Source organism: Volvox carteri, assembly GCF_000143455.1.
Source record: "Volvox carteri f. nagariensis unplaced genomic scaffold VOLCAscaffold_33, whole genome shotgun sequence".
NCBI lineage: Eukaryota > Viridiplantae > Chlorophyta > Chlorophyceae > Chlamydomonadales > Volvocaceae > Volvox > Volvox carteri.
In genome coordinates, this window is record NW_003307576.1 from 390969 (window position 1) to 412588 (window position 21620).

At 55.2% G+C, this 21620-nt stretch overlaps 2 protein-coding genes across 2 annotated transcripts in view; one reads left to right on the forward strand and one right to left on the reverse strand.

The window, feature by feature from the left end:
* The window catches only part of VOLCADRAFT_105749 (uncharacterized protein), a gene marked incomplete at both ends in the record, with an annotated part of 21284 nt that extends 7167 nt beyond the window's left edge, over window positions 1-14117 (forward strand). Inside the window, 17 exons of the mRNA XM_002952888.1 lie at window positions 560-646; window positions 1346-1516; window positions 1969-2152; window positions 2308-2465; window positions 3349-3405; window positions 3832-3981; window positions 4266-4304; window positions 4695-4889; window positions 5063-5072; window positions 5175-5528; window positions 5886-6043; window positions 6515-6793; window positions 7271-7372; window positions 7836-8199; window positions 10213-10439; window positions 11970-13436; window positions 13824-14117. Coding sequence (XP_002952934.1) covers window positions 560-646; window positions 1346-1516; window positions 1969-2152; window positions 2308-2465; window positions 3349-3405; window positions 3832-3981; window positions 4266-4304; window positions 4695-4889; window positions 5063-5072; window positions 5175-5528; window positions 5886-6043; window positions 6515-6793; window positions 7271-7372; window positions 7836-8199; window positions 10213-10439; window positions 11970-13436; window positions 13824-14117 — 4296 coding nt within the window. The remainder of the gene's footprint in view (window positions 1-559; window positions 647-1345; window positions 1517-1968; window positions 2153-2307; window positions 2466-3348; window positions 3406-3831; window positions 3982-4265; window positions 4305-4694; window positions 4890-5062; window positions 5073-5174; window positions 5529-5885; window positions 6044-6514; window positions 6794-7270; window positions 7373-7835; window positions 8200-10212; window positions 10440-11969; window positions 13437-13823) is intronic.
* Window positions 14118-15664: 1547 nt separating this feature from the next.
* Window positions 15665-18372, reverse strand: VOLCADRAFT_93687 (uncharacterized protein; the record flags this gene model as incomplete). The annotated part of the gene is made up of 4 exons (XM_002952983.1): window positions 15665-15990; window positions 16334-16916; window positions 17206-17355; window positions 17776-18372. The coding sequence occupies 4 exons, from the start codon at window positions 18370-18372 to the stop codon at window positions 15665-15667; spliced, it is 1656 nt and encodes a 551-aa protein (XP_002953029.1).
* Window positions 18373-21620: the final 3248 nt, after the last annotated feature.

Sequence of the window (21620 nt, forward strand, 5' to 3'; positions counted from 1 at the left end):
GGGTTACGTGCGTGTGTGTGTGGGTGGCGTGCGTGGGGTGTGGGTGTTATTTACAACGTGGTGAGTCACACGGGGCACAAAGCATGATGTGGTTTGTGTTGTTGGGGAACTGCGCCGCAAGACGGTAGTTCAGGGGATGGCACACGAGAGAGCAACTTTATTAAGGGAAGTACCCTGTACTCTCCAGCGAAGTAGTGGTCGAAGCTCTGCTGAATCGGGTGTTGGTACGTGTTGGGGAGGGCGGGGGAGGGGAGAGGAGACGGGACACGGGGGTGTCAGGGGGGAGGGGGAGTAAGGAGGAGGAGGGCCGAGGAGGGCGAGGGAGGACGAGGGATGCGGCAGAAAGAGGTGTCTTGGTAGTCTTTGCCAGTGTGGTGGTAGTGGCGATGGTGCATGGTTTTGGACGATTCCAATGTCGTTGTTAGTTGCGACAGCCCATTTCTCGAAACACCTCACGGAGTCTTGGCATGCGTACATTCGCCCACATACACATTCGCACGTCTTACCCCACCCCCTTCCACCACCACACACACCCCCCCACACACAAATGCACCCACAGGCTTTTGGAATGGATGCTGCTGCTGCGTTGCTAGATGCCGTGGAGCGCCGGATGCAGGAGGCGGCAGCGGCACAAGCCGCAGGGCAGGTGGGGCGCCAGGGGGAGGAGGGGGGTTGGAAGTCCTGAGGCCCTGAAATGGGGGGTGATGTTGGGTGGTGGTACGGGGTTTTGCTGAAGAGCAGAGATTAGAGCCTTGGTTTCGGAGCTCGGGGCGGGAAATTTTTGCCATGGACATTATACATATATGGTTGCATGGCTATGGGCCGGCCCCTCTTTGTGTGCCCCGTGCTCAGGACCTCCCCTTAGATGTGGACAGATGGTCCCCGAAGGCATTCCCTGGGGTCTCTGTTTTGCCTGGTGGCGTGCAAGAGCCGCGGTACTGGGTTTGTGTCTTAGTTGCTGTAGTCCCCTTGTTGGTTGGTACACGTTTGCGTCATTCCTGATTTATCCGTTATGCCGTATGATTTATGTCTTCATGTGTTATGATTTATACAGTGTTTTGGTGTTAAAAGGCAGCACCGATGATCTGTTTCGACATCCTCATCCATCCTCATTCATCCGCATGATCACACTCAGTGCCTCTGTCACTCGTTCATCCATCCACTCGACCTCATCTTCCCTGCTACTTCTCGGATACCTCCGACACACACACACCACCGCCATCCACCTGGGGTTACCTGTTGTGGCCTCGTGGGGGTGGGGTTGGAGGTGGTGGTGGGGGTGCCTGTGATCTGATCGGATCTGATCGGATCTTCCTGTTCCCGCTCTTCCTCTTCCCGCCTTAAGGCCGGCTGGAAACTTCGAGAAGCGGCGCTGCTGGCGGCCGGGTGCTGCGCGGCGTCTTTCCCTGGCGGCCTGGGGGAAGGCCGCGGGGGCGCCAAGCAGCGGGCCACCGCGGCGGCTCTGCAGACCCGACTGCAGCGAGTGGTGGACGAGGTGCTGCGGACGGACCTGCAGGTGCGTGTGTGTATGTGTGTGTGTGTTTGGAAGTGTGGATGTGGTGGGGGAGGGAAGGGCGTGTGGGTGTGGGTATGCATTATGCTTCCAGATTGATTTGCGTTCTGGAGTGCTGTTGGTCTGTTTGATTTTTTGGGTGTCTGCTTTGTGTTTGTTGCGCCGTGCCGTTGGGAGTTCGTTGGGGATAGTTTTGGGGGAGCTTTGGGGAGCTTTCGTTTTGCGGTCTTAATCCTGAAGCCCCTCCTGCCTCCTCCCTTGGGAATAATCCCCCCCGCCCCCTGCCTCCCCGTGCCTCCTCCCTTGGGGCTCGCGTGTCTCTACTACCGTAACTTCCCTCCCTCTCCCCCCAGCGTTTGTTGGCTTTTGTTGGTACAATCCCCCCCTTTCCGTGACCTCTGTTGCATGCGATTCTCCCCCCCCACCCGGGTGTCCCCTCCCTTGCTGCCTTGAAGGGTCCGCTGATTAACCCGCTGTTGGTGGGTCGAGCGATGTGGCTGGCTGCCCGGCTGCAGCCCATCCTGCGAGCCGACCAGCGGGGGCCGCTGCTGGCGGCGGCAACTGCGGGACTGAACAGCGGCCTGCCGTCACCCGTCAAGATTGGTACGTCGGCCGGTGGCTGGGTGGGTGGCTGGGCGGGTGGGTGGCTGGGTGGGCCAGTGCCGCGAAATGGTATGTGAAGTCGGGCATTGAAGGCGCACATGTATGTAGGTAGATCTGTATGTATGCAGTGAAGATTTGTTGGCGAACATGAATACATACATTACGTACATGCACACTCACCTCCCGCTCAGGTGCGTGTCGTGCCCTGGCCAGCCTCGCGCCCCGCGTCCCGCCTGAGGTGCTGGGCCCCCTGGCTGAGTCCTTGTACGGCGGGTTGTTGGGGCTGTTGGCGGTTAGTGGCGAGGACGCGCTGAACTTGGTGCTGGAGAGCATGGTGCCCCTCATCAAGGTATGGGAGTACGGAGGTCGTGGGGGGAGGGGGAGGGGGGACGTGGACTGGGGGATTGGTTAAGATTGGTTAAGACACCCTAATGGAGAGGGACTCGCGCACCTTATGTAGGACACGTAGGACACGGAGACAAAACCCTAGCTCAAACCGATTATCTTATGACTTAAAGTGTCTGTGTGCATGTTCTGCATGCGTGTGTGCAGCTATCATGGTGCGACTGCCGGGATGGTCGGGGCTTTTGCACGGTTGAGTAGTAGTAGTAGTAGGCTACTGACCATCATTTGAAAAAAATTAAGACGAAAAACGGTTTTGGTAGTCGACTATGTCCAGTATGCGATTCGAAGGGGGATTTTAAATAAAAGGAGAGGGGTCAGAAACGGAATACAGTGACTCTTAGTGACACCACGAGATGGTATGGGAGTATGGGGGTCTGGGTGTGTTTGCTAATTAAGGGAATTGATTTAATACATTCAGGACTCGAAGATTAGAACAGGACTCTGTATGAGACTGTGTCCGTGTACGTGTAATGGGGGCTGATCGTCAGTAATCGGCCCTAGACATTTTTACATTCCGCATTTCCTGCCATTAATTTTTTAGCTGCACCGGCTTAAAAAGCCCCTTATGCCCCTCCCTTTCCACCTGGTCATTCCTCCACAGCCGACAGCTGATGATCCTGTCGGTCGCCATGAAACAAAATTGTGTCACCTCGGTACTGTAGACTAGTACTTTTTTTCACAGATTGTTCTTGTGCCTTTTATATCCGACCTTATCCGTCCGTATCCCGCGGCGCAGTCTTTTTATTAGAAAACGCACCTCACCTCCCTCCCTCCCTCCCTCCCTCCCGTCCTACTTTGCTTTGCCGTGTCGCACCCTGCTGCCGCAGGCCGACCCCGCGGCGTCCGCTCGAGCACTCCCCGCCTTGTCCACACCCTTGCTCCAGGTGGGTGGGGGTGGGGTGGGGCGGGAGTTCGGGTGGCGTGAAGAACCAAAAAAAACCATCGGCTCCGCGGTCTGGGGCTTTCAGCTTCCTGTCTTATTTCTCTACAGCCGTGGGAAATTGTCCCCTCAAAATATAATACCTATATTATTACGTTGTATTTTATTATTCAGCGGTTAAGCTTTATTCCTTTGCCAATTAAGCCCTCAAAGTAAACTTATGTTTATTACAGGAGCAAATGTAGGTAATCCAAGTATTGAAGCTATTCATTCATATTCGTTAGTTTAAATAACATGGAATCATTTACCTGCAAGACTTGCCAAGAATGATTTCCTCCGTATTTTGCAATTGCTTGCGAAATTGGGTCAATTTTAAAATTAAAGTCCTGGCTGGCTAACAACAAAAGCCGTACAAAAACTGCTCGTACAGGTATGGTCCCGCTACGTGAACGACCCTCTGATTGCTGAGAGCTCTCTGGAGGTGTTGGCGGCTCTGGCTCGGGTGCCCCAGTGCCTGGGGCCCCTGGCACAGCAGGTCCTGCCGGTGGTTAGTCAGGTGGTACGACAGCCGGCGGGGCAGGTGGGTTTTCTTCGGGAGTGTGTGGGAGTGTTTGGGTGTGTTGGGATCTCCTGGGTTTTGCGGTTCGGGTTTCTGAGTTGTGTGTTGGAAGGGACGGGGTGCGGGTGCGGGTTCCGGGTGGTGAACACATGCGCCGCTTGTATTGTGCGCGCGCCTGTGTTTTCTTCGCTGGTAATACGTGGAGCGACGTGTAGTGTCGTGTCGGTCCTTTCCTCCTCCTCTCCTTTACCTTCTCTTTCTCTACCTGGTCCCCTCCCTTGTCTCCCTGGTCTCCTCCCTTGCAGTCCCCCCATTACTTAGCTCCACCCTTTGTGTGTGTGTATGTATGTATGTGTGTATGTATGTATGTATGTATGTATGTATGTATGTATGTATGTATGTATGTATGTATGTATGTATGTATGTATGTATGTATGTGTATATATAACCTGAAGGCGCGGCTGTTGGCGCTTACGTTGTAGCGAACTGATTTTTGCGCACGACATTTGCGAAGCTTTGTCGTTTTTCCCATGCCCCTCAAACTGTACTGTACTGTACCATACTGACGGCCCAAATCCCAAACTTTGGGGTATTAACAGCTGAAACAAAGTATATATTTTTATAATTACGTGTCCATTTCATTTTTAAACGTTTTGCGTCCCCATCCCTGATTTGGGTTGTTGGCCAATCTGTTCCCCAATCTGGCCCCCATACACATACATACACATATACAGCCAGACGGTCTCGCCGAGGGCTGTCTGGACCTGCTCTGCAAGCTGGTTCGCCCGGCCCAGCAGGAGGTGGTGGCGGCAGTAGCAGCCATCTGCTACGGGCCCCTGTTGGCGCTGCTGCCAGGAGGGCCCAATGCCGAGGTGGATGACGACACGGGGGCCCTAACACACGGGGCCACGGAGCTGCTGGTGGAGCTGGTGAGCTGCTGCTGCGCACTGCGTAGGAAGCTGCAAGTTATAGGTTCCACACACACATGGGGGGGGAAAGTGTCCGTAAAAGCCGGGGGGGTGATCCGTGGACCCTTTTGGTTGATTTGCTTTCACAGCCATTCCTCCCTTACGTCCCGTTTACCCTTACGTCCTTTCCGCAGCTCCGGGCCGGTGGCGAGAACTTCCTTTCCTGGGCCGTACCCTCCCTCTCCGCCGCGACCTCCACCGCCGGCTCCGGCGCCGCTGCCGCCATCACCTCCTCCCCCTCCTCAGCCTCCCTTTCCCCCATGTCAACCAGCCCAACTTCCGCCTCCGCTGCCGACGTCGACGCCGTCTTCGCAGCCCTGCTCGCCACAACGCTGCGCATGCTGGACCCCGCCGCTGACGAATATCGGACAAGTCTTTCGGGCGACCTGGCGGCGGCGCTGGTGCGCTACCTGCCCTCCCGCGCAGCGGCGCAGCCTGCGCTGGGGCAGCTTCTGGCTGGGTGTTGTCGGAAGCTGGCGGCTAGTAATTTGGCGCCGCTGGTGGGGGGGCTGTTGGCGGCGCTGAGCCACATGGCGCTGGCGGGAGGAGCGGCTGGGTGGCTGGAGGCGCTTGGGGCGGTGCGTGTGGAGCCCCCGCAAGGTACGTGTCTGTGCCTGTGCCTGTGTGCGGCACAGAAGGTGGCAATACTTCACTTCGCGTGTGTGGATGGTGGTGATGATGATTAATGGTGATGGGACGTTGATGATGATGATGTTGATGGTAAGGGCTCCAAGGGAAAGTAACGAACGAAGTGACGAAGGAAGCCCAGTGAAGTAGAGTGGTTTGCCTAATTGTCATTTCTTCACATGTGACATGTTACGTGCCTAAGTTGGTGTCCTGGTTGACATTTTCCTTCTCTCTCTACCTCTCCCCCCTCTCTTTCCCACTCTCATGCCCTTATAAACGACCCCATGTATATATGCACACATACATACTTATATACATACTTGCATACAGGGGCCGGCGGTGCTGGTCCCATCACGGGTCTCCAGGCTGTGTTGCCAGTGCTGCTAGAGCGGCATAGCGACGTACGGGGCGCTCTGGCTAGCCGGGTGGTTTGTTTGGCGCTGCTGGAGATGCTCCGGAGCTGCCACCCGCTGCTGATGGCCATCACGGTGGGGTCGGGCGGGCGGGCGGGTCGAGTGGAGTGGGTAGAGTGGAGTGATGCACCATACCGCAGTTAGGACGGAAAGCCGCGAGCAGAGCCTCCCTCGCAGTTGATGCAGTCGAGGGGGAGGGCGAGGAGAAACACACAAACCGTGGCTGCGGTGGTCGGGTATCAAATGTTGCGGGATTTACTGGTTACTGATAACCCTGACTGCCAGTTTTGTTTTTTACACCGAACGGCTGCTGCTTTGGCGGTATACAAATGTTCCTTTCTCATACCTCCGAAACCAATTGAGCTGGAAGAGCTGAAGAGCTGGCTGATAATACTTGGTGGCAGGTGCGGCCGCCGCCGCTCCCTTGAGCTCCTGCCCACCGTCGCGGCTCTATTCATCCGCCCTCCAACCCGCCCTCCAACCCGCCCTCCACCCCTCGCGACCAACCCGTAACCCCAACGCCGGTTTGTGGACCCGCTACTCCAGGTGCCAGGTAAACGGCAGGACCTGGCGACTGGGGTGCGCACTCGGCGGCAGGCGGCGGCGGCAGGCGGTGAGCAGTGGACTGCCGTACCGGCGGCAGTAAAGGTGGCAGCTGTGGTTTCGGAGCTGCTTGTGGATCAGCCTTGGCTAGAGGAGGAAGAGGACGATAATGACGAGGACGGCGGGAGCGCGGACGATGATGATGAGGAGGAGTACGGCGAGGATGACGAGGATGACGACCTGTGCGATGGCGACGAAGCGGATGGGGACGAGGAGATTGAGGTGGGGTTGAAAGTGGGTGCGAGGAAATGTACTGGGCTTGAGGACTGGAAGTTTTCCTGCTTTAGAGTTTAATAACCGTGTCGTACGGCGTGAGCGTGAGATGAGGCCGTGAGATGAGGGCATGTAGCTTTGGCGGTAGGGTTGCCTATTTTGGCGCCCAATTGTTCCATTCCGTGCTGACGAGCCAACGAGCCTACTCATGTGCCCCTATTAAGTGCCGTATTGCCCTATCACTTATCCTGCGCACTTATCCTCTGATGCAAAGATATACGTTTGTGTCCTGTTTTGGCATTAGGACAATATTAGATCGGCAATGCACAGGAGAGCCAGTATTAGCGAAGTCACAGTTGTTTCCGTTGCAGTGCCCCTTGCTGCTGCTGCTGCTGCTGCTGCTGCTTTTGCTGCTGCTGACGCTGACGATGCTGCTGCTGCTGGCGATGCTGCTGCTGACGATGTTTTCGTGTGGCTTGCTTGCAGGACGGCGACGCCATGAACGGCAGCGGTGATGACGCTTCGGCGGTGATCAGCAGCAGTGGTAGTAAGCTCAGGCTGTCCGGCAAGGGAATCAACCAACGAGAGGTGCGTGTGGGGGGGTGATGTGGGGGGATGGTGGTGGTGGTGATAGTGGTGTGATCGTGTTGGGAACACTTCACAAAAAACCCTGGATCGGACTTGATAGGGTCCAGAGGAGCCTTATGCATGTATGCACACTTATATGGTAACTTGGTTCACCTGTAAGTTATGCCGTTCATCTTCTCTTGATTGCAACCAATTCTGCGGCGGGGCGCCAACAACGGGTTCGGGCAATCGATGTCCCTCTCTTCCCGACCGCAACCTGATTGATAGTCTGCTGTGCACTGATGTGTTTCCGGCTGTAGTTTTAATAACATTGACCACAAAGTGAGCATCGAGGGGCTGGCCGAGCGGTCAACCAAATCACGTAGCAGCATTTTTCTCATCCATAATCAAAAAAATGGGTTACGGCCTGTTGTGTCCTTTTCCTTTCACCCCTCCCCCCACCACCCACCCCCCTCAATCACAGCCCCTTTCTCCTTTCACCCCCCCCCCACCCCCCCACACCTTCCGAAATGCACCACAGCAATCCTTCTTGGACACCCACATCAACCGCAGCCCCATACTGCCCGCGGATTCTGCCGTGGTGGACGGGTGTGGCAGCTCGTCCAATGACGCGATGCAGACTCGCTCCGGCGAGGAGCGTTCCAACCCGCTCATGTCCATGGACTTGCGGACCCACCTCTTGGAGGCCCTTCGGCCGCTGCAGCAGCAGCCCGACACGGCTGCCTTCCTGGCCGCCGCCCTGGACCTCTTGCCCCAGAAGAAGCATCAGAAGGTTCTGGAGGCTTTGACCTCATCGGGGGCTGCTGCGGCGGCTGGAGCTGGTGCGGGTGCGCGAGGGTAATACAAGTTTACAAGTTCCGCACGAGTGGGGGGGGGTATGTCAAAGCCGGGAGGCCATGGACTACATGTATTGAAAGTTGATTCCACCGTACAACCGACGGCGGTTTTGGGTCCTGCAACCTGGACCCCTCCTCATATCCAGTCACCCGACATCCGTAGAGACAGGTCCTCTGTCCCCACCATCTCGGCATGCGAAACTAGTCCATCAACTAGACCTCTTCTCCACACCTCATCAGCGTTAGTAAACCTAGACCTTCCGAACAATGTCGGGGGTCTGACCAGGAATCGAACCCGGAACCTTCTGCTGGTGATTGGTGGTAGTGGGCAAGTAACATGTGTTGCCGCGATGGCTTTTGTCGTTCTGTCATTCTGTCGTTCGACGCGTCGCTGGGGGGGGGATAAAGGACTAGGGGGAAAATAGAGGGGGGACAAGGCGCAAACTTGGAGGTACATTTAATCACTACCGCACCACTCGGATTGTGATTCCGCAAAGCTGCGGATTCCGGGGATACGGGGTGTTGCGTGAGGCCGTACACCTGTGACGTATCACGCGCTGGGGGGTTCGCGGCGAGGCGCGGCAGCTACTGATAGTGACATTCACTCAGGGGTATTAGGATGAATTAGGATTTTTGGGGGGTTCTCGGGCAATCCGTGATGTTAGTGACGTTTTCCAATATAGGATTCAGGTGCCCCTAGGGTTCGTGTCTTATTTAGGACATCAGGCCTTTTTTAGTGAAGACAGATTGCGGTGGCTGTGCGACGTTGCCACGGCACACCTGCGAGGGTAAGAGTGGAGTTGTTTGGCAGCCTGTGAGTGGGTTGAGGTTTTAATAGATTTTTGGGGTGTGGCAACGGAACGCGACGTGTTTGTGGTACAATGCCATACACTGCGCCCTAGCTGAGGCGCAGGGAACATTAGCTGGTGCTGCCTCTCTGGTTGGGTAGACGAATGGTTACGATGCCGAAAGTAGCGAGAAGCACTAGGTGCCCGTGTTGATACCTTTTTCATTCTCTACCCACAGCCGAAAACATAGGAGAGGCCCAGGCCAGGTTGCCTGTCAGGATGCGCTTTTTACCTTTCTTGGTATGCATGGTATGCATGGTACGGCAACAGCCTAACCAGGAGTTGGATACAGGTTTACGCATTCAATTTGTTCAAGGTAACTATGTGATAAGGATACATGTGCCGTGTATGTATGCCAACAATACAATACCCAATGGTAAGACAGGTGTCCCTGCAGGACACAAGCGTAGGTGCATGTATGTTTAGTTTTTCATTCGCAGAACCTGCATCCGTGCATTGTTGGAACCATTTGTAATGTGGCAGTCAAGACTGTCGGAAGGCCGTTTAGTGGCTGGATTAGCCGCGGGGAATCATGCATCCTTTAGGCAGCGGGCAGCTAGACACCCTAGCTGCCCATTCACAGCAAATCTTTGAGGCACCGCCAATAACGAGTACCCATATGGATAACGTATTTCAAAAGGATGCTTAGAATGTTTTTCGCATGATATGGCTCGAATCTTTGATCACGAGAATACAGAAATGCACACAGCGGTGCAATTTGCTGATGATACGGAAGCTGTCTTAGGGGGAATGGAGGCAATTCCTGCTTTTCTTGATCTTGATTGTATGTGGGTGTTCGCAGGCCCCTGGACAGCAGCTAAACCTGGGTAAGGTTGAGCTTTTACCTGTCGGTGTCCACCCACACGAAGGTGGTACACATGGCAACGGCGCTCAATTTGCCTTTTACAGATGTGAGATGCACCACAGTCATGGACTGGGATGTGCAATAGGACAAAGTCTGGACTCGATTCCAATGCATTTCCATGCTACCCCTCTCCATTTTTGGGCCTGCACAGGCAGCGACCACCTATGGGGTGCATCGTTTTACGTGGCATTTGGAGCACGGGAGGTTTCCCCCAGATGTGAAGCTTATTAATGTAGAGGCTAAAGCTGCCAAGCTTCGTGATAGGAACCTGGGCCCGGCTGCACATGACAGGCGGCTCACTGGGGTTCCTGAACATTTGTTACATGGCTATCCAACTTTGGGCGGTTTTGGGGGCATTAGCAGTTCGAGAACACGTGCTGGGCGTGCTGGGCGGTGTGTTTTGTGAGGGCGATAGTCCAGCCAGTCTTAACACGGCCGCCTTGGTTCTTGGTCATGCACTCTCTTTCCTGCATGCCCTTTACCCGACGTACAATCCCATGTGTCTATTCACGTCCCAGGTGGGAGTGCCTTGGTTTGGGGTAATCGTTTTACCGCCAGATGTTCAGCGCATTGTGACAGCGTTGGCATACCTTCCCCCAGTTGAAGATGTTGATGTTCATCCGTTAGTTCCCAATGCGTGGTGTTGGAATTTGCCTCTGTGGGGAAACCCTGAAATCTTCCGGATAAAAAGATATTTGAGTGTCCCGTCAGTTCACATCCGCCCAGGACTGGAGTTTCGGCACCAAGCACTCCTGGGCTGTAAGGCACTGAAAACGTCCGGGGAGGGATGTTCTTCTTGCGCGAGATGCTTTAGATGTGGTTATGCCCACACACCGGACCAAGGTAAGCTTAGCAATACGCAGGGCGTGGCATCAAATAGTGGACCAATACCTCCAGCCGCGGACCCCACTAGCCCAATCCCTCTGCACCTTTCGTAAGTGGCAGGAATGTATGGATGCCATTGTTGCTCTCTTAGCTGACACCCCAGCGCATTGGTGACAGACGGCTAGTCTTTTGTTGCCTCTGAGTGCAGAATCTAGCGCAGCGATGGTGCCCTCAATTGAGTCTGTTACCCAAACCCTGATGTCGAGGCTAGGTTCGAGATGGGGTGCAGGGCCTCCCATCAGACTTCAAGATCTATCCGTTAAATTAGCGACTGATAGGCAACTTCCACCACTTTCTGTTGCCCGTCGAGTAGCCCAAACCCTGTTCATTAAAGAGGCGACGGGCTCTTCGGAGGTACTGGGTGATGCTATTCTTACTTTGCAACGGACCTTCCATCGTTTATGGTGTCATTTACGATGGGAAAATGAACAAAAAGAGTTTTGGTGGCGTCTCACGGTTGATGGGGTGTCCATGATAGGAAGTTCGCATCTCAGGATGTCGCGGCCAGCAGTGTGTGGTTGTGGAGGCTATCCAGTAGGTTCCCTGGGAGGTGTATCCCCTCGCTGTCATCATGGCTAAAGATTCCACAACAAAAAATGTTATGGCTCTTCGGCCCCCGTCGGGGCCCTTGAGGTATGAAAGGTTTAACGGTGCAACACAGGTAACTGTCATTACTATCGGCCACTAGCACATCTTTCACAATGGGTTGGTGTTGGGAGGGGGTTCGCAATCGGTTGTTACTACCCAGCGAAGCTAGCACAACAAAAACACCGCTCAATAAATGACGGCCCTGAGGATACGGGCCGTAGCGGTACAGTTAGTATAACTGTGACGGGCCGTACGCCCAACTAACCCAGCTTACTTCGGGCCGTACGCCCAATTAACCCAGCTTACTTTGGGCCGTACGCCCAACTAATAAACCTGTGACGGGTCGTACGCCCAACTAGCCCAGCTTACTTCACGAAACGCCAAGCACAATTACGCCCAAATACGATCAAATACGCCGGCGAGGTGTTCGATTTTTCGGGCGGCGTAATAGTGGCGTAGTCGGCGTATTAAGTTTACCGACGTACGGTATGTATGTGACAGACCATACTTCTTAAAAGACCGCTATCTCAGACGTAAAATTAGCGTCCTTGTCTACTTGCCTTTTGTGTTTTTAGACTGAAAACATGAATCCTAAGGAAGGTCACAGTTGGGATAATTTGACTGCGGACCTTGTCGAGCGTGTTGTTAGCTTCCTGGATCCAAACGAGGTGGTATGTACCGTCAAGGAAATCAATAAGGCCATGGCGAGCCAGTTTCGGGAAAAAGTAGCTATTCGGTTGTCGCAGCCCGTACCCCATCACGCGTTCAACAGGCACTGGAGCCGCCCGGAGGCAGTCCATAACTTCGTGCGAGATAAGCGCCGAGATCTCCTACTTCTGACTGCCCGCAGCGGCAGCCTGGCCAACCTGCAGGTCGCTGTCAAGGCAGCGGGCTGCAAGTTCTCCTGGGAGGTCTTACACGCAGCAGCCGAGGGCGGCAATCTTGAGATGTGCCAGTGGCTGCAGGGAGAAGAAGACTTCCTCTTCTTGTATGGGTCAGCGGCAGTAGCAGCTGCCCGAAGTGGCCATCTGGAAATGGCCCGGTGGCTGCTGCAAGAGGAGTGTAATTTTGCAGAGCGAGAGAGAGCTGAATCCGAAGCATTTGAAGCAGCCTCCTATGCCGGTCATCAGAGTGTGTTCGAGGGGCTCCTGAAGGACTGTCTGAGTGACCCGAGCCCCGAGACGTGTCTTGCTGGTGCTGCCCGCGGTGGCCATGTGGGCCTCACACACTGGCTCCTTCAGCAATTTGAGCCAGAATTAGGGCAAACGTCGAGCTTCAGAGAGCCGTGGAAGGCCGATATTGTCACGGAAGCTGCATATGGCTTCGACCTGGCGGCATTGCAGCACCTGCACCGGACCCTTCTGACGTATGGTGGTGATGGTGGCAACGATGCCAGCAGCCTACGAACCGTTTACACCCTTGTGGAGGCCCTGGTGGGCCCGACCCCCGACTGGCGGGCCAAAGTCGAATGGCTGCAGGCTCAGGGCTGCCGCTTCGGTAACCTTGAGTACTTCAATTTTGGGGCCATTGTCAGCCGCCCGGATTCTGTGGAGCGGGTGCAGCGGCTGCTTATGGAGGTAGCGGAAAAGGGTGTCGTACAAAATATCTTAATCAAATCCGTACAAGTTGATAACCTGGCCCTGATACGCTACTTGCGAGCTGGGAGGGACTGGCTTCCAGAACGCACGAGCTGGGCAGTGTTAATAGCAGTGCGTGCCGGCAATATGGCGCTGCTGGTCGAGCTGGTGAACTTGGGCTGGCGGCTTGACGAGGACACTGCACTGGCCGCTGTAGAGGAGGGTCACCTGCACATCCTTAAATGGATAGATGCAGGTGGTGGTCGGAAGCTCATACAGGAGGTCGTGCGGCGGCACCCGGCTCTGTTGAAGAATGCAACATCGTCTGGTAATGTGGAGTTCATGGAATGGCTGCTAAATGAGCTAGACGTGCCCTGGAGTGGAGAGGAGCTTCTTAATGCAGCGGTGGAGGCAGGCAGCCCAGCATTACTGGAGTGGCTTGTGGCCCGGGGCTTTCCCATGGGGGTGAGTGGCTCGCCTGCATGCGTTCGGGTGCATGTTCTTGATGCGTGCTGTTGTTGGTGCTGCTCAGCTCTACTGCTCATCACTGAACGTATGCCACGCACTGTCTGGCGTCTGCTTGGCTGATTGCCTTGTGAAGGACCTTCACCTCTCACTTTTGACGTTCATCAGTTCTGCATCAGTTCTGCTGCTGACCTCTGGACTGGATGGTAAAGGATCTGTCACTCGGTTTCCATTTGACTGTCTGATGGTCGTATCGTTATGTCTTCGGAATGTAGTAGCGATCTTGCGCTCTGGCGCACGCAGTCAATTCATAAACATGCTGGGAGCACATTTCCAGCCTTTTCTACGGGACCAGCTTCATACGCCTCGCACGTTGCCATGTCGCAGGACGATGGTGAGCTTTACGTAAGGGCAGCGCGCTATCACGACCTGCTCACTCTGCGCTGTCTGAGGCGGCTGGGCTGCCCCTGGGGCCCCGACGTCTTCAGCCGAGCGGTGTACGACATGGGCAGTTGCACTATCGAAACGGCTTTAGAGCTCCTTCAGTGGCTGCACGCCGAGGGCTGCCCGGTGGATTGGGAGGAGGCCAGGAGCCGGGCCAAGACCCGAATAAGTGCGCATCGGAGAAATGCAAAAGATGTCGCTATTCATGACTGGATTGAGAGCATAGCGCCGAGTTAGCTGTCGGGACGAGCCAGCGGGGCCTATAACACCAGCAGACGTGCGTATCAAGCAAGGCAAATAAACAGAAGCAAATCTCAGTTGTGAAATCTCCTCTGCGGTCGGGAGAACGACAAATGATGCATATACACATACACCTCCTGGCCTTTGACAACAAGGTAGATGATTAGTGCCTTTGTAGATGGCCGATAGCTTGCGGGATGAAGGATACGGTGTAGGATAAGGTGTACGGCCACACACACGCAGTGTGACAGCTGGTCAAGCTACGTACGGTTATGGGGTACATAAGTCGTGGGTCCGTACGTCATCGAACAGGAGGTACGATTTCACGTGCGGTAGACTTTCATTTTATCAACCCCGGAGCAAATACTGCAAAGCGTGCAAACTTTGGCACCGTGTGCACCACTTCAAATTGCTAATTGGCAAGGAACGAGCTCCAAAATCTGTGTCTGTTTTAAATTTTTAAATTAAAAATTTGTCTGCAGCCTTACCACCAGCTGGAGCTTGTTGCGGTTCTGTCTTCGGTCAGGAAAGGAGGACCCAGAGGGCATTTGGACGTCGTAACTAATGTAACCCCTCCTTGGACCCCCCAGAGTACCTGAATGCTGTTTGCAAGTGGGTAAACGCTGCCCTCCTGCCATATTGAGTTTTAGTTTTTCATTCGCAGAACCTGCATCCGTGCATTGTTGGAACCATTTGTAATGTGGCAGTCAAGACTGTCGGAAGGCCGTTTAGTGGCTGGATTAGCCGCGGGGAATCATGCATCCTTTAGGCAGCGGGCAGCTAGACACCCTAGCTGCCCATTCACAGCAAATCTTTGAGGCACCGCCAATAACGAGTACCCATATGGATAACGTATTTCAAAAGGATGCTTAGAATGTTTTTCGCATGATATGACTCGAATCTTTGACCATTAGTGAATGGGGAAACACATGTTTTTGCAAATATTCCTAAAAAATCGTAAAACCCTCCTGCCATTTCTGAGTTTTAGTTTTTATGATGTTCTCCTTCGGGAATGAACTAAAAAATTTTATTTTCTTTATTATTCGATTTCAAGTACTCCCCCCCAGAAAAGATTATCGCGGCTGGGTCCTTGCCAGTTATTCGTGTTCCGTACAAACACGTCATGGACAAGAGCTGCAACAGCTTAAAAATTCAGATTACTTCATGTAGTCGTGGCAAATTAGAAGTAGTCACCAGTAGTTCGTAGACTCAGCTCCTTGCACACCTTCCAGGTCTTGCGGGATACATCACACCGGTCTTGGTCGCCGACATGTGAGCTAATTTATCAAATTCTCAATGCTCATTCATTCATTCATTCACTCTTTCATTCACTCTTTCATTCACTCTTTCATTCATTCATCCATTCATTCATCCAATCTCTAACCAGATTCGTTCGTCGATTGAACCGTTCATGCACCAAGAGTTGCGAAATGGCGGAGTTAATTAATTACGCAACCCCCGGCGCACACACACACACGCCTTTCATACGCCCCATTTACCGCTCCACAGCTCCCCCACCAAAACCCACCCCCCTCTAGCGCCATTCATGCGACAGGCGGCAGCAACTCATCCGTCCCCATCACCCGTACGTCGGGACGGCAGCCCCGGCACAGCCGCACCAGCAGCTCCAACATCCGAAACACATCCCCGCCTCCGTCCTTGCCCTCCCTCCCCCCCGGGGGCCCCGTAGTCCCCTCCCCTCCCTCCGCGCCGCCACACCAGGAAGGGTACACGGCCACGTCTAGATCAGCTCCGAAACCACCAGTTGCTACAGCTGTTGCCGTCATCGGTGTAGCATTGTTGCTTGTCGCAGCCAGCCAGCTGCGCGTGCGAACAACGGCCGCCAGCGCTACCACCAAAGCATCGCGGCCTGCGCGGGAGGGATAAGGATGAGGAGACAAAGCATTCCCCACAGCATTTCCACCGACCGATACGGACTGCACGCTGCTGCACGCTGCTGCTCCCATACCCGTGACAAGACATGAACAGTTGATGGATATGACACTTCTTTCCCCCCCCCACACCTTTCTTAGCTGACCACAAAACCCCCTCATCTCCGCAACCGCACACACCCTCCAGGTGGGTTGGACGTCAGGGCGGTTGTTCGTGCGGGTTTTACACCACATCACTTTACCCCCTCCTTCCCCCGACCCTCTCCCCCGACCCTACAGCTTACACATCTCACACCCCAGATTCCACGTGTCGCGTCTCACCTGCAGCTAAGAGCACCACTTGACCCTCACGAACCACCGCGGGACCCAAACGGTCCGCCAGCTCTCTCGCATCCGTCGTACGGTTGACGTACAGCCGTACATGCGCCTCCGATGCCGGAACAACGCCCGCCAAAGCGACAATGGGCACTCGATGCGAATACAGCCGCCACACGCGCTGCCGCTCCATGTCACCGCTGGGATTGCCATTGCCGCCGCTGCTGCCGTACTTGCTGCCGTACCCACCCGACCGAATGTATGGCTGTTTAGGAAGCAGGACCTGCAGCGCTAACTCGCCGCCGGATGCCGGCTCCGGCTCTGGCTTGTCCTTCAATGACTTCATCACCCCCTTTCCCCCCCGCTGCTGCTGCGGCGGCTGCCTTAGGGCGCCCAACTGGGTGCCGTACCGCCCGCCGACGTTGGCGGCGCCGTCGCCGTCAGCTGTTGCGCTCTGCGGTTCTCTGCTCCGCTGCTGCTGCTGCTGCTGCTGGAGAAAGCCTCTTGCCGTGGCCACCACCTTGACCGCCTGGTACAAGTCGTCTGGGCCCACCACCTCGCTGAGAACCACGAGATGGCGCGACAGTGCCTGGGTCGGGGGGGAAGGGGGGGAAAAGGGGGGAAAGGGGGGAAAGGGGGGAAAGGGGGGAAAGGGGGGGGGGAGAGAGCGCGGAACGGAGGGGTAAACGACGAACCAGTGAAGTGAATGAAAGCACTTCAATACCAGAGGTGTACGTAGTACTGCACCCCTCCCCTCCCCTCCCGGGCTGAATTGTTAGCCTCAGATCCCTATATGGCATAGCATTGCATGGCATAGCGTGACAGGGCACTAGGACGGGTGAGACCCGTGTGTTGTGTGTTGAGCTGTACGGCTGTACCTGGAGTAACGCGCCCGCCATGCCCCCGACGCTCTTAGCAGGATCCAATCGCAGTCGGTAGTCGTACTGTTGCCGCCGTACAGGCTCGGCCTCTTCCTCTCCCTCCTCAACGGTTTCCTCACCGTCCGATATCTCCTCCTGCGGCCCGCCCTGGTGAGCTGTAGCAGCAGCCGCAGCAGCCGCAGCAGCAGCCTCGTCGCCTTTTCCAAAATCAGCGACATAGCCACGCACGTCCCGCCGTATCTGCCGGCCAGCCTGATGTTGCTTCTGTTGCTGTTGCTGTTGCTGTTGTTGTTGTTGAAGCTGCTGCTGTTGTTGCTGTTGCTGTTGTTGTTGCTGTTGTTGAAGCTGCTGCTGCTGTTGTGGTCGCTGGGGTGAAGGCGGTCCCCACGGAGGCGGTTGAGGCGGTTGAGATCGCGGTTGCGATGTAGGACCCCGGGGCCCCTGTTGGGCCCGTAGCCGCTCTTGTGGTTGCGATGCTTGCTGCTGCTGCGGTGCGGGTATCGCTGGCGGCTGCGGCGGCGGCTGCTGTGCGGCCGTCGCGACACGCTTACCAGGTCGCTCCGTCACCGCCGCCGGCGCCGTCACCGCCAGCTCAGCGTCCTCGTCGCTCGGGTCGTGATCCGACTCGTTATTGACCCGCGGGTCGCTTACCACAAGATAACGGTACTTCGGCGCTGGCGAGGGGCCGCCCCGCCGCCATGCAGCGCTCACAGTGTTGTCCGCCGCCGCCGCCGCCGTCGCTGCCGTTTCCGCCTCGTCAAGGCGGAAGTCGTGAAGGAACTTGCCGTCGCCGCCTCTGCCAAGGCGGCGGCTTCCCTTGCGAGAGAACCCTCTCCCCGCCTCCTCCCCGTCTTCTTCCCCCTCGCCGTCAGACTTCAAGCGCCCTGCACCCCCCGGACCGAGGCCTAGCACATCCAAGGACTGAAACCTGCGGCCTTGTGCCTGTACGAGCGCCGGGTGGACTGTACGGCGGGACAGCTCTTCCGCGTCTCGCTGCGCCTGGTCCATCACCTCCTGAGCCACCTCAATGGGCGACACCAGGAATGTAACCTTACCCGCCACCTTGCCGCCGCCCCCGCCGGGCTTGTACGGCGTTCGTACAATAGCTTCGCCGGTGAACTTGCCGTTCGTCCTCAACGCGCCTTCGATGGCCTCGCGGATCATGCGCTGCCGCCGCTCGTCCACACCGCCGTCGCTGCCGCGGCGGCCGCTGCCGCCAACGTCATCGTCGACGTCGCCGGATTCATTCAGGCCACTTTCATCGATATTGTCAATGTTTGCCGTACTAGTATCGGCTTCAGAAGTCGGGGGCGTGCGACCAAACGCGCGACGAGAGCCAGCGCTGCCGCCGCCGCCGCCGCCACGTCCCTCTCTGGCGGCGGCGGCGTTGGAATCCGTACCGCTACTGCCGCCGCCGCGGTGATGGCGCCGGTGGGTTCCAGTGACTGGCGTTTCGGATCTGTCTCTACGACTGGAACCACCTGGATTCCCGCCACTTGCAGTGTTGGCTCTACTGCTGCTGCTGCTGCTGCTGCTGCTGCTGCTGCTGGTAGCGGCACCGTTGTTGGAGCCGCGGATTGGCCGATCCGAAGTGGTTACGGCCGCTGTGCTCTCACTGGGGGATGGCCTTAAGGTCGAGGAGCGCATGGCTGCACGGCCTCGTTGGCTACTAGCCTGTGAGCCAGTACTAGTCTTCGCCTGTGCGTCTTGATTTTGGTCATTCTGTGGTCGCTCCTGCCACCTCTGTCGCTGCGGCTGCTGTTGCTGTCGTTGCTGTTGATTCTGCTGCTGTTGTTGCTGCTTTAGGGGAGTTGATTTTGGCAAGCCAGTCTGGTTTGTGTGGCGGGGTCCTGCGGTAGCTGCCGCGGTGATGCTGGCGTAGCGTCCGTTGGCGGGCGGGGCCCGAGACCACCTTGCGGCAATTGTCATGCGGTATCTGAAAGGGCAGCTGCCCGACGATAGTCCCATGCGAATAGGGAGTTGCTAATAGGACAACCGATAAGGGTGATCGGTAACAGGATGGTTTGGGGAGGACTTATGCATGGCCATAGCGGGGTCCAATGCGCATGGAGATGTGTTTCAGCCACTGCGGCTTCTCGGGACGCGATGCAATTTTAGAGCAGTAATACGTAAGGGGCTGCTTATGAGGGACCAACCAACACCTTCGGATACCTGCCCGATCACGTATCGTGTTGCCATAAAGGCCTTTTCACTAATGCACCAGAGGCGTCACACCAACACTTGCATCTGGTTACACAAATATGTATGATTACTTGCGCATAATGGAAGTGTAAATGATCATCGTAAAAAATGCTAGGCTCCCAAAAACATGATCCACGTACGGCCCTGGAAGGACGTTTTGAGCAGCAGGCTCACAAAGGGCAAATGGAGATTCGATCGCATAGGGTTTTGGATTGTGATTCCATCCTTTAACACGCGATTCACCATTTTGGTATTACAGCTGCTGACGACAGCTGGTGCAGCGTCGTCATCCTGAGCATCCAAGGGCATGGAAGTCTTTCGACTTGCAGGGAATAGCTTCTTAATTTCATAAGGATATGGCTATCCAAGGGCCTCATGAACTAGGGATTCAGGATGGAGGAACCGTACGCGACCGTTGGTCGTGAGTCAAAAAGCGACCAGCGAAAGAGTCATGCCACAACCAGGAAGTTACAGCATGCCGTTATGATACAAAAACACACAGATTTGCGTGATTTAATTACGATATTTGTCCTACCTTTTGGGACAGCATCAGTCTAGCTGCAAAAGAAGATATTTTTTAAAACGCGCATGGGATGTGACTAGAACCAACTGAGGCAAGTAATGCATTAACATCTGACCTGAATGAGATGCCCCGAAAAAGTTGAGCACCCTCTAGTACGCAAACATCCCAAACCATTCGCAAAGCACGAACATGTCATTCGCCGAACCAGGGCAAACGGTTCTGCTGTCCTTCTGGCCTGGTACAATCCTTTCTAAGTGTTCCGACCGGGTGAATGGCCCTCAGTAAATAAGCTTACATAAGAGACGCTGTGGCGCTGCGCTTAGTGTCGCCCTCCCTGCGCCCGCTGTTTCTCTTCGCTGCAACCCCCATCATCATCATCATCGTCATCATCATCGCAGCACCTCTGAGAAGAAGAAGAAGAAGAAGAATACATAAGATCCAATTCAGAGCTAAATCTAGATCCAGATCCAACTAGTCTAAACCTAGTCAGCGCGGTGGCACTTGGCAGCATTCTTGAGCATGGCCGGTCACCCAACCTGGCTACCGGGCTATTTCGCCAGCACCAGCGCGCACCAGCCATATAGATTGGGGCTTTCCGTAACCTAAACGCCCAAAGCCACGCCACATCCACATCTGCAAAACAGCCTCTGATGACCACCATCATGGAAATCCCAATCTCCCGATTTCACTCAGTCTACTACCATATCCCACTAACTCTACCCTCCTGCGATTCGCGAAATGCACACATGGCACACACACGTACACACATACTTGCATACACACATACATGCACACATACTTTACTTACATACATGCATACATATACACACAAAAAATACACGCGCGCGTGCGGACCTCAACGGTCCCCTAACCGACATGTGCCGCATGACGTAACAACATGTGAACGCCGTACAATACACACGTGAAACATGCGGGAAATGGCGGGTTGGGTTCCAAACAACACAATCATTATCCAGCAAATCAACCCCAATGCAAAACCCCCCCCACCCAGATCAGCTAAAAAACCCACTAAAGCCATATTAAAACCCCATGAAGACCTCAATAAAGCCCCATTAAAACCCTTGTAACGCCCGCTAAAACCTCAACAATCGTAGGGCAGCCCGCCACCACTCACACCTAGAGGACATATAAAGCTTAAGAAGGCTCCCTGATTGCTCCCCTGCACTGCCGTACTGCCGTACGTGCCTTTAACCCGCCTATAAGCCGTATAGTACCAATGGGCACTGCATCCACCACGCAATACGAGAACACTTTCCACAGCGTTAGTTATTTCAGTTGAGGGTCCAACTAGAACCAGTTGGGACGGACTGCTTGCGTCCCTTGGGTAGCCCCATTACGCCCCCCTAAAACCCGAACAGACTTTAACAGACCCTAACAGTCTCTAACAGAATCTAACAGACTCTAACAGATTCTAACAGATTCTAACAGTCTATTAACTGCACAGCCTGCCCCACTGCCGCCACACTACACCCATCCACTTCATCGCGAAAGGTAAAATCCTAAAACTATCACTCGTGCCTCTTCGGCCGAGTAGCCCTCTACATCTCTCCCCCCACCCCCATTTCCCCCACCCCACCCCACCCCACCCCACCACACCCCACCACACCCCACCCCACCACACACAGTGAATATCCCTGATGCAGCATTTCTCTCTTCCCCTGAACGG